General features: G+C 35.4%; 1 protein-coding gene across 14 annotated transcripts in view; it reads left to right on the forward strand.

Moving 5' to 3' along the window:
* LCOR (ligand dependent nuclear receptor corepressor) overlaps positions 1-17,126 on the forward strand; it is a 129,179-nt gene that overhangs the window by 72,057 nt on the left and 39,996 nt on the right. For 9 of the 14 annotated variants that reach the window (XM_065922996.1, XM_065922994.1, XM_065922998.1 and 6 more), the window contains 3 exons: positions 7,907-8,039; positions 12,688-12,975; positions 15,766-15,859. The exons of 1 other annotated variant lie outside the window; for it this stretch is intronic. In XM_065922996.1, coding sequence (XP_065779068.1) covers positions 12,738-12,975; positions 15,766-15,859 — 332 coding nt within the window. In that variant the 5' untranslated portion in view covers positions 7,907-8,039; positions 12,688-12,737. Of the gene's footprint in view, positions 1-7,906; positions 8,040-12,687; positions 12,976-15,765; positions 15,860-17,126 lie in introns of those variants that run through there. 4 more of the 14 variants (XM_065923000.1, XM_065923001.1, XM_065922997.1 and 1 more) reach the window with 3 other exon arrangements.

The following is a 17,126-nucleotide window of genomic DNA, read 5'->3' on the forward strand; positions in this document are numbered from 1 at the left end:
AGAAGGGGAAGACTGTGGGCATCTTTTATACATTCGAGGTTCTTGTTGCAGAAACTTTCATCCAGAAGATCAAGTAGAAGGGCCAAGGGCCCCCTTTCCTCACTCAGCCTTAATTGTGAGTGGAAGTCTACTGTAGACATAGCCGGCTAAGAATACTAGGCCCCAGTTGCTGGGCCAGGCCTCATCCAAGAAGGGCAAGTTATCTGGCACCCCCACTCACAGAGTACAGATGTCACTCTGAGAGACGTGAATCTCTATCCCAGACCCCAGTTCCTCTGCAGAGTGTCAGAAAGGTTATTCCTAAGGGAGAGGCAGGCCTTAAGAATAGAGAACTCTGTAGCTGTCCTAAGGAGACTAACTTTATTTGAAATAGAGCTTGCGACAAGATGTTGAAAAATTATGATCTTTGTGGTGAACAGTTAAAAGGAGGCTGGTAGTTCCTTGTGCTAATAGCAACAAGTGAAATGGCAGACAAGTTAGAAGTTTAAAGAGAGAACTAGAAAAACAGACAGCATAAAAGTGCCCTCCTGGGGTTGGAACAAGCCTCAAAGACTGGCAACACCCTGCCTCTGCAACGAGGCTCCACTTTTATTGGATCAGACTGAGGTGCAGTTATTCTCCAGGGTGTGGCAAAAATAGTAGAACAATTAGTAGAGACTCTTATCTGGGTTTGGGATACCACTATAGGCAGATCAACCAGAAGCTTATAAAGGAGAGATTCAAGAAAAAAACTGCCAAAGGGAGCCAAGCTAAACCCATAGTTATTCCTGGTGGACAGAGACTCTGCATGCTCAAGACAGCATCCTCTGAGAAGTGGTATCAGAGGCTACACACTGCTGGAGAATGAGAGATAAAGATGGACATTTTGAGAAAATGAGAAAAGGGTCAATCTATAACTATATTCTCTTCTAACAGTAGACCCCCAGAATGCATGAAGCAAAATGCTACAGAATTGAAGGGAGAAATAGACAATTCAACAATAATAGATGGACACATCAGTAGCCCACTTTCAATAATGGATAGAGTATCTAGGCAGAAGATCAACAAACATGGAAGACTTGAACAACACTATGAATTAACTAAATTTAGTAGACATCTGCAGAACACTCCACCAAACGAGAGCGAAACACTCATTCTTCTCAAGTGCCCATGAAATGTTCTCTAGGAGAGACTGTATGCTGGGCCATAACATAAATTTTAAAGAATTGCAGTTACACAAAGTATGTTTTCCAGTCACAGTGGAATGAAATTGGAAATCAGTTACAGAGTAATGTGAGGAATTCACAAATCTGTGGAAATTAAAGCACTTTTAAGAAACCAGTGGATCACAGAAGAAATCACAAAGGAGTAGAAAATAGTTTGAGATAAATAAAAGCAAAACCAAAACATACCAAAACTTATGAGATATAGCTGTCAGTACTTAGAAAGTAATTTATAGCTATGAATGCCTACGTTAAATGAAAAAGCGTTGAAATCATACTAACTGTCCAATTTGGGACTAGAAAAAGAAGAGCAAATTAAACCATAAGTAAGCAGAAATAAGGGCATGAGTAGAGCAGAAATAAATAGTAAAATAGAGAATATCGTCATAACTAAAAGTTGGTTCTGTGAAAATGTCAGTAGTTGAGAAACCCTTATTTAATGCCGATCAGACAACTAAATCACAAGCGATACAGGGGAAATCACCACTGACCTTATGGCAATAAAAAGGATTATAAAGGGAGTACAATTGATAATATGTATGCCAAAAGATTAGATAATTTAGATAAAATAGGTACATGCTTACAAAGACACAGACTACTGAAACTGGCATGAGAAGAAATAGAAAATCTGATCAGACATATGTTTCAGATTGAATTGTGTTTCCCTTCTCCCCAAAAAGAAAATGTTGAAGTTCTAATCCCTGGTACCTGTGAGTGTTAGTCGCTCAGTCGTGTCAACTCTTTGTGACATCATGGACTGTATAGCCTGCCAGGCTCCTCTATCTATGGAATTCTCCAGGCAGGAATACTGGAGTCGGTAGCTATTCCCTTCTCCGAGGCATCTTCCTGACCCAGGGATTGAACCCAGGTTTCCTGCATTGCAGGCGGATTCTTTACCATCTGAGCAACCAAGGAAGCCTTAAGACATTTGGAAATGTGGTCTCTGCAGATGTAATGAAGTCAAGATGAAGTTTTACTGGATTCAGTTGGGCCATAAATCCAATGATTGATAGCCTTATAAAGAGAGTTGGAAAGACAGACACACATAACACAGGGAAGAAGGCGATGTAAAGATGGAGGAAGAAATTGGAGTTATGCTGTCACAAGCCAGGAAACACCAAGGATTGCTAGGAACTAACAGAAGCTAGAAAGAGGCAAGAAAGGGCTCTTTTCTTGGGCCTTCAGAAGGAGCAGGCCCTGGAGGCATCTTGATTTTAGACTTCTAGACTCCAGAGCTCTGAGATAAGTACCTTTCTACTGTTTTTAAGCCACCCAGTTTGTGATAGTAGTTACATTAATAATGTGTATGCGTGTGTTAGTTGCTTGGTCGTGTTTGAATCTTGGCAACCCCGTGGACTATAGCCCTCTAGGCTCCTTTGTCCATGGGATTCTTCAGGCAAGAATACTGGAGTGGGTTGCCATTCCCTTCTCCAGGAGGTCTTCCCAACCCAAGGATTGAACACGGGATTCCCGCATTGCAGGCAGATTCTTTACCATCTGAGCTACCAGGGAAGCCCATATTAATAGTAGCCCTAGGAAATTAATACGATTCAGAACAAGTAGAGATTGAATTAGTAATTTTAAAATATTCAGGGGGAAAAAAAGCATATGGCTAGTTCACTGATGATTTCTACCAGATATTTTTTTAAAAGAATTAATACCAATTCTTCACAAACTTGTCTGAGATATAAAGAAGGAACATTTCTTTATTCTATGAGGCCAGTATTATTTGAAAACCAAAACCAGGCAAAGACATCACACAAAAGGAAAACTGCAGACCAGTATCACTAGTGTGTAAAACTACACACTAGTATAATCACAAAAAATCCTTAACAAAATATTAGCAAACCAAATCTAACAAGGTATAAAAACTGTTATATACCACCATTAAGTGAGATTTGTCTTAGGATTGCAAGGTTGGTGTAACACCACAAAATCAATTAACTTGTAATACAGTGTATTAATAAAATAATTGACAGGAATCACAGTAGGTTATCTCAGTAGATGCCTCCCAAATCCAATACGTATTCATCATAAAAATGCCCTGCAAACTGGAATAGCAGGGAACTTCATCAGCCTGACCTACAGAAATGTACAGCTAATATATCTGTTGTTGTTGTTTAGTCACTAGGTCATATCTGATTCTTTTGCAACCCTATGAACTGTAGCCTGCCAGGGTCCTTTAGCCATGATTTCCCAGGCAAGAATACTGGAGTGGGTTGCCATTTCCTTTCCAAGGGGATCTTCCTGATCCAGGGATTGAACCCACATCTCCTTCATGGCAGACAAATTCTTTACAGCCAAGCCCCCAGGGAAGCACAGCTCACATTACACCTAATAGTAAAAGACTGAACAGTTTCCCCCTAAAATCAGGTAACCACTTCTCTGTTTGTTGTTTTACACCAGGTTCTAGCTTTGGAAGTTAAGTGATAAAAAGAAATGAAAATTATCCAGATTATTAAAGAAGAAATAAAAAGTGTGTTTGCAAATGACATGGTATTATATATTTAGAAAATCCAAAGGAATCTATAAAACACTATTAGATTTAATCAGGATCAGCAGAGTTGCAGAGTACAGCATTTTTTAAAAAAATAGTTGAATTTCTATACATTATCCGTGAACAATCTAAACATGAAATTAAGAAAATTCCATTTACAATAGCATTAAAAATAAAATATTAGAAATAAATTTAACAGAAAGTGTAAGACTCATATACTGTAAATGACAAAATATTGTTGAAAGAAATTAAAGAAGATGTAGATTAATGAAAAGACATATCATGTTCATGGATAGGAAGTCTCAATATTGTGAAGATGGCATTTTGTCCCAGATGATCCACATGTTCCCTGTCAAGACCCTAGCTGGTTTCTTTGCAGGAATTGGCCAAGTTTATGATAAATTCATATGAAGATCCAAGGGACTCTGAGTAGCCAAAACAATCTTAGGACAAATGGACAGGTCTTGCACTTCCCAGTTTCAGAGCTTACTACAAAACTGTAATGATCAACATAGTGTGTACTGGCATAAGGACAGATACATAGAGATTGATGGTATAGAATTGAGATGCAGAAGTAAACTTTATTGCTAGTGATTTTTCACAAAGGAAGTTGGACCCCTTCCTTACACCATACAGAACAATTTAGTCGAAATGGATTGTAGACCCAAAAGTAAGTCCTAAAATGGTAAAGTGACCCCATGGAGTAGCCCACCAGACCCCTCCATTCCATGGAGAACATCCATGGAATTCTCCAGGCAAGAGTACTAGAGTAGATAGCCATTCCCTTCTCCAGGGGATTTTCCCAACCCAGGGAATGAACCCGTGTCTCCCGCATTGCCGGCAGTTTATTTACCGTCTGAGCCACCAGGGAAGCCCTTTTAGAAGAAAACATAGGAGTAAATCTTCACAGACTTGGGTTAACCACTATTTTTTTTAGATACAACAAAAACACAAGTGGCCAAAAAGAAAAAAGACAAATTGGGATTCATTAAAATTAAAAAACTTTTGTACTGCTAAAATAGTACCAGTGAAGTGTCAAGAAGGCTCATGGGATGGGAGAAAATATTTGCAAATTATATATCTGATCATGAACTTCTATCCAGAATATCAAGAATTCTTACAGCTCAGCAATAAAAAAATGTGGTGGTGGTTTAGTTGCTAAGTTGTGTCCAACTCTTTGCAATCCCATGGACTGTAGCCCTCCAGACTCCTCTGTCCGTGGCATTTCCCAGGCAAGAAGACTGGAGTGGTTGCCATTTCCTTCTCCAGGAGATCTTCCTGACCCAAGGATCAAACCCACAGACCTGTGTCTCCTGCATTGCAGGCAGATTCTTTACCCCTGAGCCACCAGAGAAACCCCAAAAGATAAATAGCCCAATTAAAAACCAAGCAAACTGTATGAGTATATATTTCTCTGAAGGAGATATTTGAATGGCCAGTGGGCTTCCCTGGTGCCTCAGATAGTAAAGAGTCCACCTGCAGTTTAGGAGACCCAGGTTCAATCCCCGGGTGGGCAACATCCCTCGGAGAGGGCATGGCAATGCACTCCAGTGTTCTTGCCTGGAGAATTCCGTAGACAGAAACCTGGTGGGCTCCAGTCCAGGGAGTCACAAAGTCAGACATGAGTGAGTGACTGTCACTTTAATTTTCAAGCAAACAAAAAGATGCTTAACACCAGTAGTCATTAGGAAAATGCAAGTCTAAATCATGAGATATCACTTGTTACATATTAGGATGGGTGTAATCAAAAAATTACAAATATCCACGAATATGTGGAGTGGAAACCCTCATTACTGTTGGAAATGTCATGTGGTGCACAGCTTCAGAACATGGCTTGACACTTCCTTAAAATGGTAAGATAGTTAACCATGTGATCCAGAAATTCCACTCCTACCAAGAGAAATTAAAATATATATATATCCACACAAAATTTGTACACAGATATTAAAAGCAGCATTATTCATAACACAGTAGGCAAAAAGTAGAAACAACACAAAAGTTCATCAGCTGATGAATGGTTAAAATGTTTATCCTTAGAATGGAATGTTATTTGGCAGTAAAAAGGGAATAGATATTGATACCTACTACAACTTGAATGAACCTTGAAAACATTATTTTAGGAAAAAGAAGTCAGTCACCAAAAACCCAAATATTGTTTAATTGTGTGAAATTTCCAGAACAGATAAGTCTTATAGAGATAGAAAATAATATAGTGGTTGACTAAGGTTGGGAAAATGGGGAGTGACTGTTACTGGATATAGGGTTTCCTTTGGGGGTACAAAAATGTTCTATAGTTAGATTATGGTGATGGTTCTGCATTTCTATGGATATACTAAAACATTGAATTTCACTTTAAATGAATGAATTGTATGGTGTGTGAATTATAAACAGTGAAACTATTTACAAAACAAAATGAATAGATATGACTATAATTGTTACGAACTAAAAGTAAGCTATATATTTCAGAGTACAAATTGATAAAATTTGTAAATGTTTGATTCAAGAAGGACATGTAGCAGTTGCCTTACTGAATGCTAGATTAGTTGCTCTGTTGATTTAGGTTAGAAAATAGCCTGAATGCTACATTAAAGATAAAGTGTAGATAATTCTGTTCAACTTCAACTATACTGACTGAATATAGGGCTCAGGACACTTAAATAGTTATGCCATGTAATGTCTGATTTTTAAAAATCAATAAACAATGAATGGCATTGAAGTGTAACAATGCAAATAAGGATTTTATAAAACTCTCTAATACCTGTTCCTGGTAAATTTTAAATGTTAAATTTGTATCAAAATTAGATTGTGATTCATTTTTAAAAGTTACTTTCTTAATAATTTCCTTCATCCATAGAAGAGAATGTTGGCAAAGAGAACTGTGATAAAGGTTTTTATAATGATTTGTAACACATAAAATATTTTAAGAAATTTTAAACTAATGTGGCAAACGTACAGTGTCTTACAGAAAATGTTAAGGAATCATTGTTTTAGTTGAGTGTGCAAGAGAGTTCTTCATAGTGACCTATATGTTTACGATGTATAATGCCCTTCCAAAAAACATTTTTGATTGCACTGTTGACACAGCTGAGTCATGGGGAAATCATGGAAAGTAGATGGCATATATCACTGGGTATATTTAAAATTTATGAGGAAATCACTTGTGAATTGTAATGTGCCTTGAATGTTTACTTCCTTTTCATTGTGCCAAGGTATGTCCCATTTTATTTTAGTATTTAGAGCACTTTAAAGTTTTTCATGATACAAGTAAATGCGTGTGTTGATGCATTGCAGTGAAGTAAATTATAGGCACTTGAACTCAAAATATGTACTTTGTTTTTCTTTATACTCTGTTTTCTGTCATCATAATTTACTCTTTATTTATTAACCGCAAAGGTGGAAGTAAGTGCAAAGCATTGTCAGCCTAGACCAGTTCTTCTGCCATCTGAGAGCATATTCTGAGAGTCATCTTGAATGGCATTTTGAAACTTTGATCAGGACCCACATTTTTATATTACAAACCTGTTCAAGCATATATATACATATATATAATGTTGAAATGTTTACCCTTAAGATGGCGAAGTGTTTAACTCTTACAATACAATGCATTCTATTTTTCAATTGTTTTCTCCTAGTGCTAGTTTTTTTTTTTTTTCTAGTTCTAGTTTTGACCCATTAATTTCACAGCCCACTAAAGATTTGAAAGCTACCATTTGTAAAATAGTACTCTAGGGACAGAATTATGAAGTCAAGTACCTTATTTTTTAGTTTCTCTCCTAAATGGCCCTTAAAAGAAATGTTTGTGTGTGGAGAAGACACATTATGCTGGTAGGGCAAACATGATTCTCAAATGAGATTTGGTGTTTAAGATGCCTTTTCATGTGAGTTGGGTTGTCTATAATGTAACAAGAATCGATGTATTTGAATGCTTAAAAGAAATTTCCCCTTTGGTAATTATAGTTCAATTAGAGTTAACCTATAAATTTAAGCAAAATTCATAATCAAAAAACACCCCAAATAATTTTTTATATTCATTTTGCTTTATACTTTTGTGGCGATAAATACTGTCCTGACTTGAAGTTCTAAAATATTTTAATTGTATTAAACTGATTTATCTGCTATTAACATTTGTCTTTGATTTTGGATCTCTGCTTTTGATATTGAATGGGGAAGGATTTTTGTGCAAACATTTCATCAAATATTTTTGCAGGGACACTTAGTCGGTCTGGATGAGCCAGCTTCGGGAGCTGGGCAAGAAGCTCTGCTTAAACAAGAGCAAGCAAAAATCATTCGATTCGAGAGACAAGCAGAAGAGTTCCTCAATGCAGTCTTTTGTAGAAAAGGTTGGTTCCAGTGAAGAATGACAGTATCTGCTTGTCTTATCAATGTCAGTTTTTAAGAGAGTTAATTTTAAACATATTTTTTATTTATTGATAGTATACTTTATAATTTTCTATATTCCTTTGGTCAAGGTAAATTGGAATGGGTGATGCAGCCCTCTCCCTCCTTTTTTCTATGCAGTGATGGTGCCATGTAAGATTTAGTTAAATAATTCTTTAAATTATTATGAATGTGTGAAAATTGTAAGGTCTCTGTAGTTCTGTATTTTGTTAGACAAATTTTCTTACCTAAATAGTCACTGTTGGAACTTCTTTGATAGTCTAGTGGTTAGGATTCCAGGCTTCCATTGCCATGGCCCAGGTTCATTCCCTAGTCAGAGAACTAAGAATCACACAAGTTCACGATATGGTCAAAAAAAAAAAAAATGAAGTCACTGTTTTAGTCACTGATAACAATAAAACTGTATAGAATTTTAATAATTCCTCATTGAAATTTCATTTGGAGGAAAAAGTTTTATCTTAAAATTAGATCTGCAAACCTTTTTTTCTCCTTGATACAGCCTTGTTTTACTAAAAATTTTAAGTATTAAAATTAAAGAAATTCTTCCTAAATGAATTTGTTTTCCTTATTTATGCCAACCCTCTAGTTCCACAATGGTGGTTACTATGATAGGCTCTGAAGAAGTTTTTTTAATTTAATCTTCAGCAGACTCAGTGATTACACTTTCTTTAATATTTGTCCATATGTTGTAGTTTACACCTCTCATTCCTTTGAAAATGGCCTTCTCTCTTCCAAAGTTTGAAGGGCAATGTTTGTCGATACACTAGTTACAAGTCTGATAAGTGCAGATTCCAACGGGTTGGTTACATACACTTGGAGACTAGCTGAGCTTCTGTTTAATGTGATCGATATTTTCAAAAGGGAATATTAAGTAAAGTGACATATGAAATTAAGGAGTACAGAAGGGTTTTGTGTTCAGAGGCACTTTTTTCCCCTTCTTTTTCCATCAGATCTCCAGATAAAATTAAATCTTTTACTACATCCTCACTTCCTTTAATATCCTCTAGTACCCTCTGACGGAGAAGGCAGTGGCAGCCCACTCCAGTACTCTTGCCTGGAGAATCCCATGGATGGAGGGGCCTGGTGGGCTGCAGTCCATGGGCTCGCTAAGAGTCAGACACGACTGATCGACTTCACTTTCACTTTTCACTTTCATGCATTGGAGAAGGAAATGGCAACCCATTCCAGTGTTCTTGCCTGGAGAATCCCAGGGACGGGGAGATTGGTGGGCTGTTGTCTATGGGGTCGCACAGAGTCAGACACGACTGAAGCGACTTAGCAGCAGCAGCAGCAGCAGCAATACCCTCTGACCTCGAGCTCCCAACCAAGGCCTCCATGCTCACCATTTCATTTCCATAATACCCTGATTCCAAAGCTATGTTCAAAACGTCAGTTTCATGAACATTTGAGTGTTTTATTAAAGTAACTCACATTTAAAGTATAAATGACTGATAGATCAGTCGTGAGTTTATTAACTAAATAAAATATCTTTCCAGCTTCTCTACTGTTCTCTCCTTTAGGAAGTGCACTGGGTCATGGGTCTAATGCTGCAGGAAACATCATTAACTGAAAAGAGGAACTCCTCTTCCTAATTTACATGGAGGAACCACTTTTAATCCACTCTGCTTAGGGGGAGTTAGTGAGATTAATCACAAGCAGATTCTTGAAGAGTTTTCTGGCTGGCTTCTCTACTAGTCCCATCCCTTTGTTGTATAGGAATAATGTAGTTTAAAGTTCTTGTAAGTGTTTTTACATAGAAATTAAATTTAGGGGTACGTACCCGTTAGGGGAGGAATTCTTACCTTAGAATAGGTCTTGAGAGATGAGAATCCTCTGAAATTGTAGAATTGTTTGTATATTTGTCTGTATACTGGCATATATGATGTTTAGAAAAAGAAATACTGCTTTGCAGTTGGAAGTTTCCCCTTTATGTATTAATGTTGTTACTTTCAGATTTTTTATTAATCCTCTTGGGAATGTCTCAAAGATGGGCATTAGTAGGCTTCAAATTGATACCGAAAAATGTTCCAGAGATGTAACAGGCAATTTAAGGAGAATATTTTGTTTTTAATAAATAATTAAGATATTTGGATTTAATCGTTTGTTTCCAGAGTATTACAAATTGTTTAAATAATTGAGTATGAACAGGTTATCTGTAGCTAGGTAGAAACATTAGTTGCAAATAAAAGTAGGTTTTTGTGGTATGGACTCTATATAATAAATTCCAATTTAAGGACAGTACAGCTGTCATAATCATTTCTTTTCATCTTGCTTTGTCACTTGTCTCAGAAAATTTGACACTTTCCTAAAAGTTAGATTTGCATTTTAAAAACATAACAGGTGGCTGTGATGTAGCATTCACATGTTTTCCTGTAGTTTTAACTTTGACCTGATGTGTTGTTTTTATTTGACTCAGTTGTGCATGTTCCCCTGAGGATGGCTAGGTTTATAGACGTTGTATTTTAAGTAAATTAAAGAATGAAATGCTTCAAGGAATTTTCAAGAGACATAGCAAGAAATGATCTTTGATCATAAACATGAACTGTTTCATGATTATAGTAGTTATTCAACAGAGAGGCAAAATATGCTGCAGACATTTAAAGATCAAAAGTAGCAACTTATGGTTTTTATCCTAAAATCTTTGACTCTTTGCAAGTCTCTTTAATATTTATTAATCTAGTTAAACACAGAGATATCTCATAAATTCATTTTGCTTCCTGCTTGGAAGCTTTCTTCTTTATGTATTATTTTCCAGCTTTTCAGAGGATAAAAAAATACAGTGACATATTAAAATTTTAAATTATATACATTCAGAGGAATTTATGATACGGCAGGAAAAAAAGTTAAATGACTTTCTACTTAATAAGAAATCCTAATAAGAAAACCCAGAGTGGAGAAATTGTAAAAAGCTAAAATGGTCATTAAAGCTTTTAAGGAACCACTGTCAGTGATTGTCGTAACTTCTGAACCTTAATTACCTAGTTGAATATTTATTCTTTAACCATGTAGCATACCCATAGCATACCCATAGCATACCCATAGTCTCTTTTATAGAGAGGAAACTTAAGATTGAAAATACTTTATAGTAGAACAGAAATGTTATTATTGATAGAACAAACCTTATTAAACTCCAAAGAATTAAATATTCTGACTTTAGGATATGACTGTCTTCCGATATTGAATATTGTCCTTCAGGAAAAAAGTTTGTTCTTGGGAGTCCTGTTTGGTTTAATGATCTGTTTGGTTTTTAGATTTTAGTGATAAATTAATAGCAATTAGTCAGTTTTTCTCAAGGTTCCTTACAGCTCCAAAATACTACGGGTGAAGTAACTGACCTTCTGTGGTTAATCTTTAAAAGAGTAAGGAAACTCAGGTTTTCTAAGACCCATCTTCTAAAGCCTAGAAAGGCTTTAGGCTTCCAGCCTAAAATATGGCTGGAACGTTTTAATCAAGGGTCTATCACTACCCATCTGTACAAAATTGAACAGGCCATTTACCTTTAGATCACATTTATCGCATTTGTTGCTTTTGTTTTTTTAAGAACAGTTTGTTGACTGATTTGATATTGATCCATTTATTAGTCAACTAAATACAAATGCATACTTTACACCAAGATTAGGTATTGACAGTACAAGAGTAAACAAACGTTATCTCTGCTTTTCTCAAACAACATTTAATCTCCCTGATAGTGTGTTAGTGACAGAGACGTGATGATAATATATTTATGCAAAATGTTTTCCCTTTTATTTTACTTTCAGGGTCCCTTCCAGTCCTGAAGGCTTTATAAGTTAGTGAATTCATATGGTCTTTATTTTAAAATTAACATTGATTAGAAATTGATAGCTTAGATATTTATTACTTCCCTTTCTATTGTGTTCAGTGGTTGGTAGAGCATAAAGTAACTTGGTCTTAAAAGTTTTGAGGTTTGGCATTTAAACCCCTAGCCTTAGAGATTCTAAAAGTGTAGTCCCCAGACCAGCAGCATCTAGAAACTTGTTAGAAACACCAATTCCTGAGCTTACTCTAGAACTGCTAAATCAGTAACTCTGGAGAAAGGACCCAGCAATCTCTTTACAAATCCTCAAAGTAGTTGTAATGAGTATTAAAATGTGACATCTGTTGCCCTGGCCTATCATGAATCTTAAGTACTTCCTTTTATAATGTTGATATGCCTGCAGTCTTTTAGCAAAAAGTGTTTATTCTTCAGTAATATAGGAAGATAATGGTTGAAGGATCTAAGGGAAACCAGATGTGATCTATAGGTGGTAAACAGGGGAGTAATCATTTCATTAAAAAGGGGTTTTGGGATTTCTGTATCAGGTAAGTGATTCTTACCCATATGATATACTATTTGTTATCCCTTCATATGACTTCATATTCGGGGGTGGGGGTGGTATGTAGAAATAATTTTATTAAATTTTTATTTTTAAAAATCAACTTTTATAAGCCTGCAGATTAAAAATATAAGAGGGAATACTATTTTTAGGATATTGCATTTTAAGAAAGAAAAAATGAAATTTTGTTTGCTTGAAAGCTGTCTCTTTTTAGTACATTGTCCCACTTTAAAAGTAAATAAATCTTTGTTTACAGACAGTCCCTGGGTCTCCGACCCCAATATTCCCCTAGTGGCCCGTGAGATCATGCAGCGAATGATCCAACAATTTGCTGCTGAATATACCTCAAAAAATAGCTCTACTCAGGACCCCAGCCAGCCCAATAGCACAAAGAACCAAAGCCTGCCGAAAGCATCTCCAGTCACCACCTCTCCCACGGCTGCAACTGCTCAGAACCCTGTGCTCAGCAAACTTCTCATGGCTGACCAAGACTCACCTCTGGACCTTACTGTCAGAAAGTCTCAGTCAGAACCTAGCGAACAAGGTATGGTTTGATGTCAAGATCTCCTCTGTACAATAGAATACTTTTAATTTGGGGAGAAAAAAAGGTATTGGCATGTAGAGCATCACTAATGTGATTTTTAAATTATTCTGAACTCTGCAGTGATAGAGAAGAACTATAAATTGGCTACCTTACCTTACCCATCAGTAGTTGACGGTCATGATTGATGTACCACCTGGGAAAGTCAGGTGGTTATATTGTTACTTGATATTTTTATAAGTATTGCATACGTTCCAAAGCATTGTCATATCCATTTTTTTTTTAAATCCTTTTGAAAAATTAACTTTCCCCCCTTTCCATCGATGTTTAGGATCAGCACCTACCTGAGGAATAAATACATCTTGTTAGGTAGGAGTTACACTCTGCATGTGAGATCATGAGGCAAAAATATGTATTGCTTGCATTTTTAAACAAGAAACTCAGGAGATTAAAAATATTGAGAAGACAGTAGAAACACTTTGGATTGTTAAAATATATTCAGTATTTTATAAATACATATACATACACTGTATTATGAACTAGTTAGAATATTTTCAAAAGGTAGTCTGTTGGTGAGGGTACTAATTAAGTGAAGAGACTGAGGGTATCAGTTTTGCAGAGCAGCTATTTCTTGAGTCTTTGAAAAGGTACTCTCTTAAGTATATTATATCTTTGTTGCTTTGTGATCTCATTTTACCTTTAATTTCACAAAGATGAAGTAAGCATTTCAACTTGGCCACTGTTTGAACCACTACAAGTTATAGATTAGTGATATCTGTATTCCTGAGATTTTATTGCCATAGAATTGAAGTCTCATAAAAGTGTGGATTTATTGGTGAGAAATACATTTATTTTGCAGAGTAAGTTTAATTCATGTAGGAATCTCTTTGAAAGAACTTTATTTTGCTCATTTTAAGTAGTTTATGAAGTAATGACATTTAATGGGCTGGCTTTAGTTGCTTCTTAAAGAATATTTTTTGAATAGCTTTCCTTTGCCTTCTTTCTCTTTCTGTGAGTGAACAGCAGTCAAAATCTCTTAAGATTTCCTAGCAGGAGACCTTCTAGACCTCTTTTGGTTACCATGTTGTTTATAAAGTTCTTCTTTTCTGTTTTATAGAGAATTGTTTTCTTTACCACAGATTGGTAGTTCTCATTAACAGTCTATTTGCTCTAAATGTTGCATTTCAAACTTCAGGTTTACAATAGGAGAATGATGGCATAGAGATTGTGTCTAAAGTATTAATAATGGAGATTAACATACAAAGATACATATTAGTCTAATTTAACTTCTTATAGCAAGTGTTATACTTGAAAAGTATGTTGTGTTGACAGCAAGAGAAATTTGAACTAGATAATAGGATTATAGTATATCAACTTCAAATGAAACATTTCTAAAATTATTTTTCCTAACAAATTTTAATGTGTTTTCAACCTAAATCACAAATTTTCAGTGGTAGATTTGAAGTATGTTGCCTATAATATGATTAGACTATGAAAATACTACTGTGTTTGGTTGGAAATATTTTAAGCAGTGCATTTTCTTGTTAGGAATCTAATTGGATTGGATCTCTAATGGAATACTTGGTTCTATAAGATTTCAATTATGTTTTTAGAAATATTAGTGGTTCTAAAAGACAACCCGGTGTCCGTCCTTTGAATGAGTTGTGGGCTTTTTTTGGTTTATAAACTGAGTTGCATATTTATTTCTAACTGCCTGAAATATAGGGAGTTACAATGTCCTCAGACACAAGTCTTTAATATAACCAGATAGCAGGCCTCTCTGCCTACCAACTGAAAATCAGAGGCATTGAGTATTCCAATTTTGAACAGAACAGCCGCTTTAAAAGTTATCCAGACTATGAGTTTTCTTTTCTAGACATGTCTACAGGGGGAAAAAAGGCTTTGGGTAGAGTTAAAGTCTTCTATTTTATGTTCTAATAACATGAATTTGTGATTTTATAGTAAAAGAAAGAAATGATTATCCCCCCAAGGCTCCCATCAGTATCAAGGCTGTGTCATTCTTCTTTCTTGTCTTAAACTTTGCCATCAATTTATAGTAGCTTATTAATTGAAAAATCTTGCCTTTGTAAATATAAGCAAGTAAAATTTGGATCTCTGCTGATTTTCCCCAAAAGCTTGAATCCAAATATACAGACTTTGGCAGATGTGTCCCAGATAGTAATTTGGATGTGTGCAAATTATAAACAGTTAACAACTGATTCATCTTGCATATTATCTTATACAGTATATATGTTTAACCATATAAATTTGTTTTTAAAATGAGTTTTGCATTTAAATTTTTCTAAATCTAATTTTTATGTACCCCTGATATTTCAGGTAGCCTTAGCTCTTGAGAAATTTGGTTTTATAATTTGTATGACATTATCTCATTAATCTCATATACTTAAATCAAGGTAGTTTAAAAAATGACATCTCAAAAAGAAAAAAAATGACATAGTTCCATCACAGAGCCTCATATGATGTAAACTGCTATTTCTAATATCTCACTGTATATCTTAACATCTTTAGTGTTATACTTTAACTTTTCTTTTGTCCTGTTAATAAAATATTTAACCCTCGGAGATAGCAGATACAACAGACTTTGATAAACTTATGTCTCTTCAGGAGAAAAAATATCCTGATTCTATTAATGAATTGGTTTTGTAACTGAAAACAGATGGCTAGTTTTATCTGTTTAGTTGACTAAGCCTACTGCTTTGACACTTTTAGCCTATTCAGTTCACATTGCTCCCGGTTTTTAATATCCTCAGGTGTTTCTTTGTGTCTCTGCAGACGGTGTACTTGATCTATCCACTAAGAAAAGTCCGTGTGCTGGCAGCACTTCCCTGAGCCATTCTCCAGGCTGCTCCAGTACTCAAGGGAACGGGTAAGGGAAAATATTTGTGGCCTTCCACAGTTTTATAGGGGACAGTTTATCAAAGATTGATGCCAGTCTCCCTTGTATGTTTTAAAACAGTCCATTAGAGTAACACTTATGGTGGGTTATAGTCCATGGGGTCACAAAGAGTCGGACATGACTAAGCGACTCACACTTACAGGTGGACCTTTAGTAAAATTACTTTTAGTCTGTCAATCAAGTAAAGGCACAATCTGTGAAATCTAGAATTGGCAAGTATAGTCAATTTTGCCCGTTTAGTACAAATAGTAAATAATTAGGAATATGGCAAGAATGTCTTTGGAATTTTTGTTGTTGAGTTTTGAGGAATATGAACCCAACCTAAGTAATTCTAGAGTTCACATGTAAAGGCAATGTTTTGTGTGCTGAAGTTGTTGAATGAAAATTGGGCTCCAGTCTTTAACTTGGTATTGCTAACGGAGTATAGGGGCTGTTTGTTTTTTGCTTGCTTGTTTTGGTTTGGTTTGGTTTATTGATTTGAACTGCAATTTTAACTCTTATGTGGCAGTTCAGAAAATAATTGTGTGTATTTTTTGTTTTTGATTAGATAAGACTGGTTGTCGGTGTTGATAGATAACCATCTTATGCTTCCAAGACATTATTACATGATCAGTTTTGAGAACTATTACCAGACTAAAGAGGACTTTCTAACCACCCAATTTTATAGTGTAAGAATTATCTAATTCTCTCTGTATGTGTACATAGTAGCCATTTTTAAAAGTCATATATTAATGAAGATGCTTAGATGCCATATTGGGAAGGCATTTCATAAAACTGTGTTGTGACCAAAAATAAGCTTCATCTAGATATGAAACATAGTTAATTACTTAAGTTTATTTAACTCTTAGATTATCAACATGGGGAAGATATTTAGATATCAAAGGAGTAAGTAGGCACTAAATGAACTAACCTTTTCCAATTTACTCTTAATTACCTTCAAATCAAAGGATTCCTTTACTGACTTCTAAAATGAATGTTCCCTTTATTTTCTCTAAAATTCCATGATCTTCCTTTTTCTCTCCTCCTTTATTCAGTCTAAAAGTGACATACTAATTTAATTCATTTTGCATAGTTTACTAATCATTTTTTTTTTAAGCCCTCTTTTTCACTGTAGTTCATACTAGATATATATCTAAGTCATCATGGTTCCAAATCATTTGGTTCCATTTATATATCAAAAAACTTGACTTGTGTAAAGAAGGACACGTGTAGAAGCCTAAGTGCTGTTTGCATAAAT

The sequence above is a fragment of the Muntiacus reevesi genome, chromosome 2, assembly GCF_963930625.1.
Source record: "Muntiacus reevesi chromosome 2, mMunRee1.1, whole genome shotgun sequence".
Lineage (NCBI taxonomy): Eukaryota > Metazoa > Chordata > Mammalia > Artiodactyla > Cervidae > Muntiacus > Muntiacus reevesi.